Here is a 19,290-nt window from a genome sequence, read left to right as displayed (position 1 = left end):
TAATTAACGTGGTTTGAGATCTGGTAAAACTGTCATATGCATAACAATTTGCTAATGGTGTCTGAGATAACTTGCTAAATACTCCATCCCTTTAATTTTTTTTAAAAAATAGAAGGTGTTTTTGTTTTGTTAAAACAAAACTGGCTTCTATTTTTAATGTTCTGTTGAATATAATAACACCAATTTGTCAGAAAATTCAAAATATGTTTATATTTTGTTTTTTTTGTATTTTTTTTGCTATTTTTCTCTATATTACAAATATATCGCCAGAATGATGATTCTGTTGGTATTTTTACATTTTCTAGTAACAGTTTTGTAATAATAATTCAAACTAATGATAAATTTGTAATTGCCTTTTATATTTTTGAACGGAGAGGTGTACTTGGTAAGAAGTTTGAAGTCATAAAACAATGGTTCCGATGAAATCGGGTGGTGTCCAGATTGTTTGGTATCATACCAGCACTGGTGTTCTCTTTTAACATGGCATAGCAACAAAGATGCCTATACTCACTCTCTATCTTCTCTATCTAAAAAGAAAATCCACATTTGCACTTCAAAATCGTCATCTACACATTTTACACAGGTATTCACACTGGGGGGATGTTGGCCGGTATACAACGAAGAAAATAACAAAAGCACCAAAAGGCACAGGTCTGGTTACGCCATTACGGTCACGTACCAAGGGTGCACAAAACACGTGTAGATCAATATGTTCCTTGGAAGGATAGCCGATCCCGTAACGTATCGAAAATTGAAGCTGCCGCTGTATTCTGCGCCAGTGTGAGCTTTAGGCGACCAAATAGCTCATCGCTATCTTTGACCTGTGAAGCTGCCTCTGCAGCTTCCTTTGCCATCTTGATTCGTGCATATGCCTGAACAATAACGCCAATAATCACATTTGTTATGAGAAACAAAGGAGATGAATCCGTGTCAAACTTTTTCAAAGGCAAAATATAATACTAAGATCAGTTTTTTTACCTTCTTTTTTTCTTTTCGGAAACCGGTTCCAAAATTTTTTAGACCAACTCAGAGACATTGCTCAGTTTATTTAGAACTTAATAATGGTTTGCACTAGAACACTAGATTGTCCCCCTAAATGCAATCGTTCTAATGATTAATCATGTAAAGTAATGATTCAGAATGGAACTACTGTTTCTACATGTTGACTATCCCCATCTTTCAATAGATTTATCCACAATCAGCCAAAGAGGTATCTTCATCGTCGATGTATCAAACAACTAAGCACACTCAAACTCACAAGTGCTCAACAGTACATGCACTTTCAGGAATATCTTCTGTTTTATATACAGAATGCATCAGCGTCAGTTCCTAATTCCTGGTGCTATGGAGAAACTACAGCACTGATATGCACAAAGCACATTAAATGCGGTAACATGTAAGCTAAGTCCAAAATATACCTCAGATCGTTCACGAGGATCTGTCAACTTCGGAATGTACTTGACAGCTTCAGTTTTTTGACCAGCATCAATACATGCTTCCACGAAAGGTTTATAGCCTGTAAGAAAACTGAATATCATCATGCTAAAACAGATAAATGATATTCTTTACATGAAGCAATATTGTGAATTTATCATCCCCATGGAAGGAAGAACCATGAATGCTGATCTCAAACCAGCTTCTCATAGGTAAATATACCTCCTGGTGGCCTCTTCTCTTTCGAAAACTTTTCCAATGCATCCCAGTTCCCAACCGTAGCTAAAGCACAGGATTTGAGCCAGTACCACCTCTTATCAGGAACCTATGGAGCATGTGACATCAGAAATATTCTGGAACATCAGCCAAATTTCCTTTTGAAGGGTATTTATTTTTAAGTACCTTGAAGTCTGTCTTCACTTTGAGTGCAGCTCGTTCATTTCCCATGGCAATACATGTTTTGATTGTATCGCTCACACTAGAACCGACAAATATAGCTTGTTTTGTCGAAACTTCTAGCTCATGTTGTGATCTGGAAGCAAGAATACAAAAAACAGAAAATGGCCCAATTCAGAGAAGAGTGAGGTAAACACATCTCCAAATTTGTCAAAACTAAGTTTCAATTAGCTGTTTCACGTACCTAATTGATTAACTGAATGTATAATGCACCTAAAATGCCAATGTACATAATACGATGGAACATAACAAAAACAGAGTCTAAATAATCTAGTGAAATTAGGAATTACTAAGGATTGTGAGATGAAAGACAAGTGAGTCAACATAATCTTCACATAAGCTGTATGCAGTGTGAGCAAACAGAGGTTTTAAAAATGGCTTGAGTATATAACGAACAGGCAACATGAGAAATTACCGGTAAAGTAATAAAGTGTGAAGTTCAACTATGCTTTGTTTTCCCCTCAAAAGTATACATGCCTCAGTTTGCTTGGTGTCCCAAGGTTTTATCCTTATTGCATGGTATGGTTAAGACTTCTTCACTATTATGTTTACTAGCTTTTCTAAGTGTTCATGTTACCCACCAAAATTACATAAATTAATCCACCACCCCTGTCCCAAGAATGTGGAAACAATGTTGAGATATTACATATTATGGGCTCAAATAAATCATCACATACCTTAACAATTTCGCATGCTCTTCAGAAGCTTTGGATTCAAAAACATTTTCCTTGGTGTCAGCAAAAAGTTTACGGGCCTGATCAATGAGCCTAACTTGTGGACCATGAAGGGGAGATCCCTTGCTTGCCATTGGATTCCTCTCCAATTCCCTTGACTCTTTCAATATAAGAAAGGCAACATCCTGCAACTTCTCTCGTTAGTTTAGGAAGTAACCCATGCTAGGAGATATTACTAACTGTAGCATGTCAAGTTTGTAGAAATGATGGAACTAATTGTCTGTTCCATGGTATGCAAAATAGGCAGATTAAGCTTACATAAGATCTAATGTGAAAGCAAATTAGAAATAACAAGCATCAGAGACAGTAAAAGGTAGCTATACACCTACCTGAAGTTTCCCTGTTGATAGAAAGAAGTCCTTTAAAGCTTCATGCTTAGAATGCCTGTGACCATAACAGAATCATGTAGCCATGTTAAACCAAAGCTGATACAAAGCACCAAACATAAACATACAGAAGCATTACCTTGCATATGCTATAAACAAATCGCGAGCCAACGGCCTTGCATTGATTAGGCCAAAAAAATCCAATGGAGCACCCTGTAAAATTACTTTATTGAAGTATATTAACAACGACACTACCAAAGTACTTATACTTAATAGAGAAACAGGATCAGTGTTCAGTAGTAAGAGTACCAAAGTGACCAATAATCAACGCATGCTTGAATGTTAGTTCCAAGAAGTTGTAACTAGTATATTATATGGAAATATCATCCACTCAGTGGTAAAATGAATAGGAACCGAGCATAGATTATTAGGTCAAGGGTGTTGATGTACACTGAGACCACCCAAGTTCAAGTCCTCGTTGATGCAATTTTGGGTGCCTATTTTTCTTCTTAATTAGAAAACCACCTAGCTCTAGTTCCTCCTAGGGAGTTTTTAGAGGGATGGATGGATTAGTGCATACCTTTTCTACAGCTACCTTCTGCCAGATATGGAAAAGCACAAGGTACACAAGATCGGTATCCCCACTCTCAATTGCCTTTGATAACGCCTTGTCTTGTTCATCAATGCTTAGCAGCAAGGGAATCTGTGAACATGAAACAAATTTAAGATGATTACTAACGCAGGTAGCTTTTTCTGCTAAACCTGTATAGTTTATTCCTAGTTTACTTATGCATGATAGTTTTTCATGCACTTGCCAATATATTTCTCATGTAAAGGCTCAGACCAGCTCAATGAATAAGGTAATATCCACGTAAAAGTATGTGATTACAACAATAAATAAAGGCATTTTACGAAAAATGATCTTTACTTTTGGACTAAATTTATTGATTACATCCTAACCATCTCCATTTGCACCTATAATAAGGAAGGTGATGATACTAAAAGGTAATCTAATCAACTGTACTATCTCAAATAATAGAAATTTACTCAAGGCCGTTGTTCCCTGTTTTCATTTGAAAATTGTTTTTCTTCCCTGTACATTTCTAGAAGACTATCATGTCCAGGTTTCATTTCTTATACAAAAGCATCCATATAACATGGATGTGTCACTTAGCTCCATATCACCTATATGGGTACTTCAATTTATAAGATAACTAATTAAGAATCATGTTATATGTTAAAGCTGCTCCATATGAAAAACCACAATGGTGATTAAAAGCCTGGTTGCTCAATCAGTACACTGCGATACATATCTCCCTTAACCACTAACCCAAAAGGAAACTTGCCTGCTTTGAGGATTGAGACTCATGGTCAACAAGCATCGCAGCCAACTTCCGCCTGCCACTGTTATCTGCATGAGCTGCTACTGCAGCATATGATATGCTTTTGCATAGCCTGAGCTGCAACAGAAAAAAAACTTGTAAAGCAGGGAATGCAAATGCAACTGATTACACATGTACCAGGAAATCCTGTCAACTGTTCTTCTGAGTTGACTTAACGAAACAAACCTTGTCGAGCAAGGCCTCAAGAAGGACTGTATCTGGAATAGATGCTGATGCTGTTATTTTCTCACATGCCCAGTGCATAATCACGACCTCCTATAAGGATTTGATATATACATGGAAATGTTATAATCATACTGAGTAAATTAATTAAAAATCTGTAACCGGTGAAAGAAATCTACAGATTATACGAGTATAGCATCTAGGTGGGAAGTACAGATTATTGTGTGGTGGCGTGGCATATATGGAGAGGGTATCAAAGGTCTGTTGTCCCACTTTGGATGGCACAACTATCTTAGTCTTAACGCTATTGATTTGTTCAAGTCAAGATATAACAGGGAAAGTTCCTGTACTGTTCTTCCGTTTTCTTTTGTGTGTGTCGTGGTGCTTTGGCTGAGTGTACTTTTGTATAATATACTGGTTTAATTAAGATCTAACATGACTACCAGACACTTTGCTAAAAGTAAATTAAGACCAGCTTATATCTTACTTTAAGAACATGATATTATAAGAAAAACACAAACGGGTGATTATGTGCAAAAACCTAGTAATGAAGAAAGCTAATAGAAACTTCATAATACATATATATTGGAAGGAAGTTACACATAGACTCGTGTCTTGAGGGTACACTACTTGTCCATGGGCAAGGAAATCTTCTCAAATAAGAAAATAGTGAAGAGAAAAAAGGTTACCGGATTCAGGTTAAGGTACTCAGAAATGCGAAGCGCCAACAGGTGCTGGTTGGCGTTAATCAGACGTCCAATGAGCACTGGTGCAGTAAGCAGCTAAGATAGCGAAATAATGCGTTGCTGTAAGACATTATCATATTGTAGCCAATGGAGATAATAAATAATGTTCACTAGAGAATCTAAGTGTACTATAAACCTTGTACTGCTGAATGGTAAGTGGCATCCCAATCTGAGGATCACGAACAGAATTGAGAACACGTAATGTTTTGCACATTTCTTGAAAGCGTTCATGTGGAAATTGACTGCCAAAGCCAACTGGGTATCAATGCCAAGTTCAAAAATCAGCAATAAACTATTCTACACAAAAGAAAAGGTACTCCAAAAAGCAAATGATCAACGGTGGTAGCTAACAGAATTTTAGTAACAATCTAGTAGGGCATGTGAGATGCAGTAGTAGCAGTAATGTGTCATACACCGTGAGAATATTGGTGCTGTCCAGAAATGATATAGAGATGGCCGACTGATTCAGAAAGTTAGTAAATTTTTATCATAAGGAGGTCATGCTATTATAACATTTTTACCTGATTTTTCAGCTACCTTCTTGCAGTGTATTTGTTTTGAGGATCGATTCAGTGGGGATTCAGGAATGTGTTGGTCCTGCATGACAAGGTGGATGGTGCTGTCTAGTCTTATCTGAGGAATAGCAGTACTGGAGGTTGCTTTGTGGGGAACATAGGTGAGCAGCTTGGGCATAGGTTATTCGGATTGATCATCTAGAGACAGTCCTGTGGCACAATTCTTTTAGCAAGCCGTTGGTTAGAACATCTGGACAAACTAAGTGCCGTTTCAGGTAAGCTCCTGCAGGACTTTAAGCCTCAGCAATTGGCAAAGGTTTTACTGTAATGAACAAAGAAAAGAGCCTCTCACAACTATACATTATTTTTTACCACTATATGAGGTTTCGGAAAATAGACTCTTGTTCTTTATGCACAATGCAGTTACTTTCAGAAGTCGTGTGTGTTTGTATGGAGCTACTTCTGGAGTTCTAATATAAGTTTAGCCTTTGTACTTCTTCAGGTGTTCTGGCATCATAGTATCTCTACCTATACGGTTACCTAGTGATCATTAGTAGTCAAAGCGATATTCATTGCATTATGGCTTAAAACAATAACTTTCTACATGGCAGTAAAATCAAGAACGTTCTGCAGGAAATACTTTCACCAACCGATGATTTGAGATGCATATAATGGTTCTGGTGCAAGCATGAATGAACGAAACTAGGAAATCATCCATGTCAGTGTTCAATAGTAAAAAACATAAGGGGTTAATGGACTCCATTAGAAATAAGTACCAATGGCACATAAAACAGGTCATGGACCTCCTTTCCAAACAGATCAAACACACTTTGTCTGTACGAAATAAAATACCACTATACTTAAATTTAGACATAGTACCTGTAAAGGCTATGTATTACGCATATAATTTCAGGCTTTCAGCTTGGGCTTGGCTGAAGTGATATGTATGGATTCCAACAACATTAAGGTTGAAGATAAGCAAGATTTACAAACAAGAACGAAACATAAAGATGCCAAACAGCAGGTTGAGTAGTTTATGTATAGGAAGAAAAAAATTAACCTGCAGAAAGCCAGGCCGTAAGAAGCAGCTCTCAGTAATGAATGTTGGCGTGAAACATCAAACTCATGACCAGCAGCGTCTATACATGCCTCAATTGCCTCAGGCAAGGAAGACGATATTAGCTGATAATTATCATATGCCTGCAAGTGTGAATTACTGTTAATGCCTTGCGTTTGATTTTCAGGAGGAAAAGCTTATTTATTAGATGGCAAAAAAGTATATTCCCAAATAAGTAATAAGTTTTTTTACAATATTTGAAAACAGCAAACAACTCTGATAGAAGTCACAGTTGAGAACTGTGAATACCATAAAGTGCACTAAGCTAACACCAAGTGCATGGCAGAAGTATAGGGAAAACAAGCTACTGCACCAGGCATAACCATCTATATAAGAAAAGGAATATATCAGTACCTTGGCGCTTTGTTTGTCATAGTGATCTCTAGCATCATACAGCAATGCTGCTGGGGACATGCTTCCAATGCCAAAAATTAACGTTGTGGAATCTGGGACGCGGTGTAGAAATTCCATACTTGAATTTGAGAGGATTCGGACGCCATCACACTCTGGGATGAGTTTTATGGGTTCATCATAATTATACAGCACCGGATCTCCATTTGGACCAACCATCAGAAGTACTTCTGACCAGTAAAGGAGCACGCTGTCCAATCCGCACCAAGCTATTTGATCCGGTGGTAATGCAGACTACAGGATTAAAAGACTAATGAGTGACTGTGAAAAAGAGTACTTATGCTACTTCAGTGTGCCATATTATATCAAACAAAACAGAAAAAAATTATACATAATCTAAATTACGTGATAATGACTTAAACTGCATCAATATGGTTCCAAATGAAATTAACGACAAAATAGAAGGTTGAATAAACAATGATCATTTTTAAGCATATAATCAATGCCAACAGAAGTGATTTACTCTATCTATTTATCAATTAGTCTATGATCCTAGTATCCTACAGATGTGTTGTTTCACAACGTAAGTCCATTGAAGAAATCAAGAGTGCAGTTGACTCGGTGAGCATAGCAGGCTTGTTGAACTATATGTATCTTCAATTAAAATTCCAACTTCATGAGGAAAATCTTCAGTTAGCCAAGCAAGATTGATACCTTTGACCTCAGTGAACACACACAAAAAAGTAAAACAACGAATCTCGTAACCATATATTTCCTCCATCATGAATGACAAGGGGAAAAAACAAGTACTGTACAAATGTGTTTAGGTCAAACTTGCTACACTTCTTTGAGACAAAACAACACAGTGTAAGATAGGAAACAAATTTAACATATTCAGGGTAATTTCATCACGGTAGAATACATATCGATATCCTGATTAGATCTATTCAGTTAGCTGCAAGTGAATTAATCTATACATCTCCTGGTGCATGCCTAGAGCCAAGGTATATATTACAGAGCAGACAGTGTAGTACAAGTAAAATACTTGCACAATGGCTGGGCCAGGAAATTTTTAGAGCCCAGGAAAATTTAACTACGTTAGGTACTGTCACGAAACTCAACTTTTAATTCCTAGATTAACATATAAAATTTACTATTTGATTCGCCGATGATCTTGGGCTGCCACCTGGGTCACAAGTGGTGGCTCTGACAGTGAACTTACATCGCACTCATACTCAAAGATGATCCTGGAGAAGTCCGTGGGGATGACAAGCAGGCGCCCATCGTGTGCAAATGCTGCAAGCAGTTTCCCATTGGGTGAAACTGCCATCTTCTGCACGGGTCCAATCTCAAGCCCCTCGCCGAGTGTCTGCACGCCATCTTCATCAACAACCAACACTCGACCACCGACCGCAAGCAAGACCTCTGGGCTCCCAGACATGACGAATTGCGGCTCTACCACAGCCATGCACAGCACCTGTTCGTCCGGACCAACGCTCGGGTCGGGTAGCTCGCGTGGGTGAGGATCGGCGGCGTCGATGTCCGTGGTCACCACGACGCGGTTGTCCTCCGTGAGAACAACTACGCCACCTCCCCAGAAGGCAGCGTCAGCAACGCCTCCGGAGGAGGGGGGAAGCAGGGGCACGGGGATGGAGCTAGGGTTGGGCTTCAGATCGGGGAGGCGGAAGCGGAGGAGGGAGCCATCGGAGAGCAGCGCGACGAGGTTGAGGGAGCTGGAGAACGCGAGCGAGTGGAGGCGGGGGAGTTGGGGCGGCCAGGGGGAGGACGCGATGGGGTGGCCGGAGGAAGAGAAGAGGAGTAGGCGGCGGCGCGACGGCTCGGAGTGGAGCTGCACGATCTTGGAGTCGTCGCGGACGGCCGCGATCGGGCCACCGAACGGCGCCGCTGCGACGATGTGCGTGGACAGGTCAAGGCGGCCGAGCACGCCACCGCTGCCCCCGCCGCCGCCGCCGCCGGAGGACGAAGAGGCCGCTGTGGCGGGTGGGGGCGACCAGGGCAGCGGGGAGTAGACGGCAATGCGGCGGTAGAACCGGTCGGAGAGGAGGTCCCACTCCGCCGCGACGGAGACGGAGGAGGACATCGCCGGCGGCGATGAGGCGACGCGCGCGAGCGGGGTGGGGAATGAATACGGTGGAGTGTCTCGGGGATCGGGTCGGGACGGTTATGTCCCCGACATGTGGGGCCGATCTGGAGTTCTGGACGACTGGACCCTCCTGTTGTGCTCAGGCTGCTCAGCTCGTCTCGCCGGTCGTTCCCCCTCCACATGTCAGCCCAACAAAAAGCCCATGTGCTAATGGCCCAATATCTAGCCTACGAATGTATCCGTGGCCCATGCTTGCAGGAGAAAACATGATTTTTTATTTTTAAGTTTATTTAATAAATAATTTACGAAAATATATTTCTGTTTCCCAAATTTACAAATCTAACCTCCCGCCGCACTTCTATAAGGCGTAAAGGTGACGTGGCAAACGTTAGGGAGGGAGCCGGGGACGGGCAATGACGGTGCGCGGCCAAATTGCAAAATTACCGTTCGCGCCCAAAATCTTTTTGATTGTACCACAGTTTGATACATATATGTATAACGTATGTAATGGTTTAGTTATAAGTATTACCTTGGCTCAGTGGTCACTACCATTTTTTTATCTTGGAGACCAGAGGTCGAGCCCTCAAATGAGCATATTTTCTTTGAATTTTTGCTTGGACTTTTTGGTTAGCAAAAATAGAAGAAAATATGCCCCTACGAGAATTCAACCTCTAGTCTCTTGGATAGAAAAGGGGCTTTGACTACTAAGTCAAAGTAGTAATAATTACATATGTTATACATATATGTATCAAACCGCAGTTCAGTCGAAAAGTTCCCGAGCACGAGAGACAATTTTGCAATTTGTCCCTTACGCCCTTTACAGAGGGCAGCAAGAGGCAATTTGCAAAATTTCCACCACGCCGTCATCGCCCATCCACGTCTTCCTCCCTGCCGTCTGCCACGTCACCTTTCTGCCCTCTAGGAGGACGACAGGAGGTTAGATTTATAAAAAATATAGTTTTGTAAATTATTTATAAAATAAAATTAAAATTAAAAAATTCTCGAAAACAGATGGTTTGTTTGGGGAGATTCTGGCAACGGTAATTTTTCATTTAATCTTTAGAAGTCGGAAACTCTTCGAAACAAGGTTATGAGAACCTGGAGTTGTAGAATCCAGAAAATAAACTAATGCCTTGTTCGGCATAACTCTAACCCCCAACTCTACCTTATCTAGAGCCAAAGTTGTCCATGACCTATCACGAGTAGGACTCGTAACATTAGGCTCTCGTTGTTTAGGCTTAGACTTATCACAAACTTTTAAACTAATTTTTTTCACTTATATGGTTTATAAGCCGGTGTCTTTAAAGCTTCAAAATTAACAATCGGTGTTACATCTATTCTAAACAAACAAAAAAGTTACTAGAACCTAATTTTAAGTTTAATATTGCTTTAAAAGAGACTATTAAAAATCTGCTTGTTTGTTTAAATCTTATGGTTTTTTGATTAAAAGTTGGCGTATAAACCCAAAAAAGAGTGCCTTAGTAATATTTCTTCACCTTCAATTAATCCCTTTTTAATCTTTTCAAATTTGGATTATCTTTAAATTTGAACTAGGACTTGTAATTCTACTACATTTTCCTTACGCACAATTCCGCGATAACTTACCAATTAGCATGTCTACGACCCTACCGCATGATTCATAATCTCTTTTGACGTGCCACCTTTAATTCGTATCGTTTTTGAGCTTTTGACGCGGGTAGCAATCAATTTTTATCATGGCATAAAGCAATTGAAAGGGGGAATGGAATGGAAACAGTATTCTGATTTTGTAGAACATCTAGGTTTTGGGACCATATGCGGGGGACGATTTCCACGATACCACTCCAGTCATCCCTCGTCTTTTTTCCCTTCCAATCAGTGGCGGATACTGTCATCCCTCGTCTTTTTTCCCTTCCAATCAATGGCGGATCTAGGATTCAAACACTAAGGTACTGGTTAACTTCTTCTTCCTCCAGCCTCCTATTATTCATCCTCACCTCCTTTTTCCCTCTCCTCTCCTCTATTTTTTATGGAGATCCAGCATATAGGGAGCTGGAGTTCTCGTAGCCCACACGCTGGATCCGCATCTGCTTCCAATGCCCAACTATAATTGACTGATCAATCTTTTTTTTTCTTTTTTGGCTGGGCCAGGCGACTGATCAATCTTTAGAAATTTAGTTGAACGTGCGGTGTCGTGATACAGCGTTAATTACAGATGGCATCGCATTGTTTTTCTACTGTAAAGTATGCCTGAACTAATCTTTTGATGAGATAAACGCATTATGTGACGATCTTTCATTTTAAAAGAAGAGCATGTTATGAGACAGTGATATCAAAACTATATGTAATAATGTAAACTGAAAAACTTGAGCGAAGCAGCTGGACTCTATAGATATCAGTGTATACGTATTTCCTCGGTCTCAATAATACTCTATTTTTCAAGATAAAGATAAATTAGTGGCGAGGATAAAATAATAAAGTGTGCGATATTAATAAGAAAGAAGTACGTTATAGTGGTAGGTTAGAGATTAGCGCCCTTATTTTTTCGATTATGCTTATGTTTATAAGCTAAAATTTGAATTTCAACCTTAAATTTAGAGTTGATTTTAGGCTCGCCGAAGTTTATTTTCCAACCCTAGCTTTTAGTTCATTAATAATACATATATATATATATAATTCATTCATAAATTATTTTTTGTTTGTAAATATGTCATTTTGACAATCACACCCTACTAAGGAGCATTGAAGGGACAAGAACCTCTCTATTTGCAGAGAGAATGTAGATAAAAGGTACTTCTTTTAACTTTTTCTTTTATTTGACACCATTGACTCTTATTTCTATTATCTCATTCAATATTTTTATGCAAATATGTAAAACTATAAGTTACAATTATGTAAATATTTTAAATAAGATGAATGGTCAACTATAGATCTAAAAACTAATAGTGTTATTAAAAAAAAATCAAAGGTAGTACAAATGGAAGTTTTCTTTTTAACAAAGCTGAAGGGCTAGAAATAAAGTCTTTTTGGATGGGGGATTATTCATTTGGTTTTTTGCTAATGTAAATATAAAATCATCTCCGGAGAAGATAAAGTTTATATATAAACCATGAGTTTTTTTAAAAAAGTATTTTGAGATACCGTATTTTTAGTGAAGTTTTTTTACGATCATTGAAAAGTAACTTAAAGATAAAAAACTCAGTGAGGCTTCCTGAGACAACTTGATGAAATATTCATCAAGCACCGATGAAATTATACTAACAGGATTTGTGTTTGATGTTTCCTATAATTAAGTTTGTTTTCGTTGGACCATTTACTGTTTTATATGTTGTGTTAAAGAGTGACTAAATAAGTAACGGCTGTGTGCATCATATGATGTAGAGGACGAGATTTTTATTCCATCATCTAGAAAAAACACAATTAACCCCTGATCTTTTAGTACTGCAGGTAGTGTTTTGTACTTTTGTTTACAGTCCTACAGAGAGCGCGAGTATGATCCTGTAAAAGACTTCTCGTAGACAAGGGGGCATTTAATTTTTTGTCACTTTTAAAATGACGTTTAACATATTTGTCACTCGCTGTCTATGACACATGGGGCTTTATGTTTTTATGACATATGAATCCAGTAACAAATATATTAATGCCATTTATAAAGTGACAAAAAAGTTAATTATTCCTCTATTAAGACCTTTGAGATTGCCACGTCATGGTTGGGCACAAGGATGCCCTTTTCTTTTCCTTCACTCGGACAAAATTAAGCAGTGGCTGTCACCATATCAAAGTCACCTGAACATCTTTCTAACATGCAGACCTACAGGTCAACTGACACGCAATCACAAAACAAAGATCTTATGTCATTCTACTGGACTACTATGTCCGTCCTGAAATAAGATCGTTTTTTGTTTTTACGTGTCCAATGTTTAATCATTCGTTTTATTTGGAAATTTTGTTAAAAAACTTAAAAAAATTAGTCACACATAAAATATTATTCATGTTTTATCATCTAGCAAGAATAAAAATATTAATCGCAAAAAAATTCAAATAAGACGAAGAGTCAAAACATTATATAAAAAACTAAAAAATGATCATATTACGGGACGGATGTATATTACGGGACGGATGTAGTAGCAAGCAAGCATCTTGGCTACCTGAAGAATTGATGTTTTTTTGCTTCACTGAAATTCTGGTAGCATGTACGGTTTACAGCTTATAAGTTCAGTGAACTTCAATACCATCTGGCTTACACTGTAGATATATTCAGATTGGGTTCACAAACGCGAAAATTCAGCAGCAAAATCAGAAAGATACCGAGGATCTAGAAAGCATAGTTGGTAGGATTGTTTTGCAAAGCAATTGCAAACAGATTTATAAAGAGTCCTCTACCAATTGTCTCTGGTGTTATTTGCCTCCCTTTTTCTTTGTGTACAGATAAAGCTAAATTGATTATTCTTCTTTTAAAACGGATCTGTAGTCACTTCATCGAAAAGATACACTGAATATTGCATGTTGTGCTTATCTTATCTAACAAAAAGAAACGCTGAATTGACAAAGTTTGCAGGGGGCAGAAAAGCACTTCTTTTGTAACAATCGTTCTCTGAAATTTCACCAGCTCGTCTGATATTCTGATCACTGAAATGAAGGCAAAAATGGAAAAGCGTGGCTTCAGATTAACTTTATATGCAGAATGCCGTGCCTATACAATTATACGTGTCATCCTAAAATCGGCATCACGGTAAAAAAAAAAAGAATACTTGAAAGCATCTTACAAATCTCTATTGTTCATAAGATAAAACTGCTAATCCACGATGCTAATCAGAGGGCACTAATGGATCTCAGTAGTTTATTCTAATCCAGGACCCAACAGGAACTGAATTTCCGGTGGCGTTCATCGGTGAACTCCGGTTGTTGTAAAGCACATCGGGGGAATCATTACGCTTCAAATGAAATGCATTTTCATGATCTAGCTAGCTAGCTAGCTACCGACTCCCTTATATTCTAAGAAAGTAAGTGGGTGATCAGGCTGCAGCAACTAAGGTTAAGGTGGTGTTTAGATTGAGAAAATTTTTGGGTGAAGTGTCACGTTAAATGTTTGATCGGATGTCGGAAGGGGTTTTTGGACACGAATAAAAAAACGAATTTCATGGCTAGCCTAGAAACCGCGAGATGAATCTTTTGAGCCTAATTAATCCATCATTAGCACATGTTGGTTACTGTAGCACTTATGGCTAATCATGGGCTAATTAGGCTCAAAAGATTCGTCTCAAGATTTCTTTCATAACTGTGCAATTAGTTTTTTGGTTCATCTATATTTAATGCTTTATTTAGATATCTAAAAATTAGATGTGATGTTTTTGGAGAAAAATTTTGAAAACTAAACAAGGCTTAACTGTCCGTGTATCAGACTATCAGTGCTTGCAATAGCTTGTTGGGCTCAACTGTATCAGTTTTGTGCAACAACATGTTGGTCACAACTGTCCTAGTTTGTGTATACCACAATGCAAGATTGTAGGTTACATTTCATTTTGTTCCTGGAACGATCCGTTGGTCTCAACTCTCAAGTCCAACTGCACCAGTGCTTGTAATTGTTTTACTGTGCTCTGGTACTAACAATATTCAGAGTTGTGGCATTAGGGCTATGTAGTGCTATGCAAACCAATGTTCTCTTTAACGTGGTGTTTAGACTGAGAAAGTTTTTGGGAAGAGTGTCACGTCAAATGTTTGACCAGATGTCGGAAGGGGTTTTCGGATACAAATGAAAAAACGAATTTCACGGCTAGCCTAGAAACCGCGAGACGAATCTTTTGAGCCTAATTAATCCGTCATTAGCACATGTTGGTTACTGTAGCACTTATGGCTAATCATGGGCTAATTGGGCTTAAAAGATTTGTCTCAAGATTTCTTCTATAACTGTGCAATTAGTTTTTTTTCATCTATGTTTAATGCTTTATTTAGGTGTCCAAAAATTCGATGTGATGTTTTTGGAAAAAAAATTTGGGAACTAAGGTGGGGTTTGGGACAAGGGACTTATTTTTAGTCCCTTGTCCCATCGAATGTTTGGACGCTTATTATAAATAGTAAACATTGACTATTAATAAAATTCATTTATAATCTTGTGCTAATTCACGAGACAAATCTATTGAGCCTAATTAATCCACGATTAGCCTATGTGATGCTACAGTAAATATGCTCTAATTATAGATTAATTAGGCTTAAAAAATTCGTCTCGTGATTACCATTCATTTATAAAATTAGTTTTTTTATTAGTCTATATTTAATACTTCAAATTAGTGTCCAAATATCCGATGTGACATAGGGCTAAAAAATTTAGCCCCATCTAAACCACCCCTAAACAAGGCCTAAGACGAAATGAATCTTAAAACATTATGGGACTGACAAAAATTTACACCTTACAAAGTTAGCAGAGGAGAAGAACCGCATAGGCCCCGTTCGGCTTAAGTTTTCTTATCCGGCGTGAAAAACATAGCAATAGATTAGTGCATGATTAATTAATTATTAATTATAAAAATTATAAGTAATATGATTTTTAAAACAACTTTTTTACAGAAAAAATCATAAAAAATAAAATATTTAATAATTCGAAAAACGTACACATGAACAACGAGACAATCTGGGTCAGAGACAATCTGGGTCAGGAACATGGGATAAAAAACGCGGCCATAATGGTGGCCGGGAGACCAAAGGCTGGCAGGCTGCCATGTCCTACTCAACCTGTTTCACTGGTCTTTCACTGGCCATGCATGAATCCATGGACAAACTGAGCATTGGACCAGGATCTCATGAGTGAGACAGTGAGACTGCTGCCTGCCCGAGTATTCAACTCATAGCATGCACGCCATCTGGGAGGCCAGCATCTCAGTATATGCTTGCGAGGTGTATAATTTGGCCAGCGTGTGATGTGAGTTGGAGATTTGTACAACATTATCTTGTCAATTATCGGTAGTCTCCCATGTCTGATTCTGCCTTGGCTACTTAACGTTATGCAAAGGCAGCAAAAAGCTGGGACTGGGAGAGATGATTGCACTATTTGGGAGTATAAAATGGGCGGGCATTATAAGCGTTGTCGCCTAATTGCTTTCTTTGGCGCCTCATCTAGCTCTTTCCATAAACTCATCATTGCAAGCTTAAACTTTCGACACTTTTTTTTAGTAAAAGGACGCTATGTTAACTTCAATTAACAACTTAATGTTATCTCCGCTTCTCTGGATTCCTTCATTTTTCAGAAATTAAAGTTCTTACTTCAAAAAACAAAGTCCAAAATCCTTCACTCGCGGAATTGCAGACACCAGACAATCACCAACTATTTTCTCAGTAGTACATCTGCAATTGATCTGCCTACGATGAGTAACCGTTAAGGACAATCGGTTCATTTGGTCACAGACGATTAGTTGACTTTGTTCTGTTAAGGCATGATGACATGCACCAGTGCATCACTATCACATATTCACATGTTTGACATTTTTGCTTGCAATGTTTGACGATTTGTCTTATTTAAAAAATTATGAAAATATCATTTATTTTGCTTGTGTCTTACTTTATTATTAAAAGAATTTTAAACATGACTTATCATTTTTTATATTTATACTAAATTTTTAAATAAGACGAATAATCAAACGTCACCCAAAAAAATTAACCGTCAAGAAACTTAGGCGACTGACCGGTGGTGGTGCATACCTTCATCCAGTGATCATATGGTTTTACAAGTAAAAACCTCCTCTAGCTCCCAAATTAAACAACCGGAAAAGCGATAGTTAGATGCATAAAATCCTCCAGGAGGAGCAGAATGAGATTTGGCAGAGTAGGGCAGATGACAGGGACTCGTTAACTGAATTTCCATTAGCAACAACTAGTAGCTTTGCGGCCTCTTACGCCATGCAAATTTCCCCGTCCTATCAATCTTTTTTCGCCCTCTCCCCTTTGTAGCCAAATACACACGAATCAAAATGAAAGCTACTCCATAGCTAGCCAGGGGTAGCTTGGACAAGGCCATGCATGGATCAATTGAAGCATAAAACATGCAGACACGAGCTTTTTTAATATCTTTAAAAAAATATCTCAAGATATTATATTTTTTATTGTAAAAATTTTACATAACATTTTTGATATCTCAAAATACTTTTCAAGAATCGTAAAAAAACCCTGCAGATAGAATCGTAAAAAAACCTGCAGATAGAGAGTCGATGAACAATATGGGTGGGCATTCGGTCTTACGGAAGAATTCGGTTTTAGCCTTCGATTTTCAACTGAATTTCGGTCATTAGAAACTCAACATTAATTGGTCTTAAGAAAAATAGGGACCGAGCAATTCGGTATTAGTGTCAATTATGACCAAAAATCAACGATAGTTTCATAGATGCTAAGAAATCATAGAAATTTTCAGCACAAAAGTCAAAAAAAAAAATCACGAGTATGACCGAGGGAAGGCTCTTAGGCCTTGTTTATTTCCCATTTTTTTTTCTAAAAGAATCACATCTAATTTTTGGACATCTAAATAAAGCATTAAACATAGATGAACCAAAAAACTAATTGCACAGTTACAGAAGAAATCTTGAGATGAATCTTTTGAGCCTAATTAGTCCATGATTAGCCATAAGTGCTATAGTAACCAACATGTGCTAATGACGGATTAATTAGGCTCAAAAGATTCGTCTCGCGGTTTCTAGGCTAGCCGTGAAATTCGTTTTTTATTCGTGTCCGAAAACCCCTTCCGATATCCGGTCAAACGTTCGATGTGATGTTTTTACCAAAAAAATTTGGCAACTAAACACCACCTTATTGTGTTACATGCCTAGCAATGGTGGAGCTATGTGTAATGTGGGGGGTCAGTTGACACCACTAAAAACTATTGATATTTGTGTTGCAATCATAGAAGATTTGATGAATTTACCCCCACAGGTTTTGGCAGCTAGATTCCCCACTTATGCCTAGGAGAAGTAGGGATGTGAAAATTAAGGTTTAATCCTATTGGACCTAGTAGGTTGCAGCTTGTGCTTGGACATTTTTGGTTGATTCGTTTTTTCTGAGTGGGGTAACATAATTGTTTGAATAAAATTTGGTTTTCACTGCATTAGATCAAATTTCTCATTCTCAGTCTCGGACCTAGATCAAATTTCTCATTCTCAGTCTCGGACCTAGATCAAATTTCTCATTCTCAGTCTCGGACCTAGTCTTCCCATTTAGTCTTTTCCTACCCATGCAAGACCAACGCAAGTATCTTAAGATAAATGTTATATTTTCCATTATGTACCAGCAGGTGAGTATTCCGTGGTGGTATTCCTAGTACATAGTCTAGTTAAATAAGTATAAATAGGCATGGTCCATTAACTTTGTTTTTAAAAAAAGCTAAATCATGTTGACTACTATCATTATAAAAATGGCTAGAAGTATTTTATAATAGTCACTACTTATAGTAAAAATCAATCAACAACATTTACCAATTGAACTTACCATCCTTGAAAAAAAATACCGATATTTACTATATTTTTAGTGTGAAAACTTGGTACCCCTGGTTACTTTGTGACTAGAGGCACCAAAATTTTAAATGTAAATTTTGATACATAGGGGTAATTTTCCAAGAATAATAAGATTGTCCTAATATTATAATATTTCTTTACTAATAGTAGAACTTATAAATTAACGACTATGACCATTTTACTCCGTAGAGGCAGTTACTCGAAATGGTAAAAACGAGTTTGTAATACACCCCGGCCACCTGGCCGGCACTCTAGAACCAGACGTTTGATGACTTCTCTACCGCTTTTGCGTTTCAGCTGGAGGCACGACATCGCGTGGAAGCCTAAGATCAAACCGCTGCTTTGCCGCGTCCTGCAGCACCGCACCGACCGAACCACCGCAGCAAAAAGCCTCTCGCTCTCTCTCTCTCTCATTCCGCCGCGCCAGCCGGCCTACCATAGCCATCATCATGCCATCCACGGGGCAGCAAAA

General features: G+C 38.3%; 1 protein-coding gene across 1 annotated transcript; it reads right to left on the bottom strand.

The window, feature by feature from the left end:
• Positions 1-355: 355 nt before the first annotated feature.
• LOC102713787 (protein VACUOLELESS1) lies at positions 356-9,402 on the bottom strand. Its single transcript, XM_006646120.3, has 15 exons — positions 8,467-9,402; positions 7,248-7,538; positions 6,837-6,976; positions 5,398-5,503; positions 5,205-5,297; positions 4,519-4,608; positions 4,297-4,410; positions 3,531-3,653; positions 3,090-3,163; positions 2,954-3,008; positions 2,568-2,749; positions 1,837-1,966; positions 1,657-1,759; positions 1,419-1,516; positions 356-872 (listed from the first exon to the last, which is right to left on the bottom strand). Exons 1-15 carry the CDS (start codon positions 9,343-9,345, stop codon positions 705-707), a joined length of 2,646 nt encoding a protein of 881 aa, XP_006646183.2. The 5' UTR covers positions 9,346-9,402; the 3' UTR covers positions 356-704.
• Between the last annotated feature and the right edge of the window lie 9,888 nt (positions 9,403-19,290).

Source organism: Oryza brachyantha, chromosome 1, assembly GCF_000231095.2.
Source record: "Oryza brachyantha chromosome 1, ObraRS2, whole genome shotgun sequence".
Lineage (NCBI taxonomy): Eukaryota > Viridiplantae > Streptophyta > Magnoliopsida > Poales > Poaceae > Oryza > Oryza brachyantha.
Note: the sequence above shows the minus strand (reverse complement) of the source record. Positions and strands in the feature narration are given on the sequence as shown.

Excerpts from the sequence above, each read along its gene's own strand:
- LOC102713787 (XM_006646120.3), bottom strand. The coding sequence starts at position 9,345 with ATGTCCTCCTCCGTCTCCGTCGCGGCGGAGTGGGACCTCCTCTCCGAC. Across the intron at positions 1,967-2,567 it reads GAGCATGCGAAATTGTTAAG|ATCACAACATGAGCTAGAAG; the intron begins GTATGTGATGAT and ends TCTTGCTTCCAG. Across the intron at positions 873-1,418 it reads ATCCTCGTGAACGATCTGAG|GCATATGCACGAATCAAGAT; the intron begins GTATATTTTGGA and ends GTTATTGTTCAG.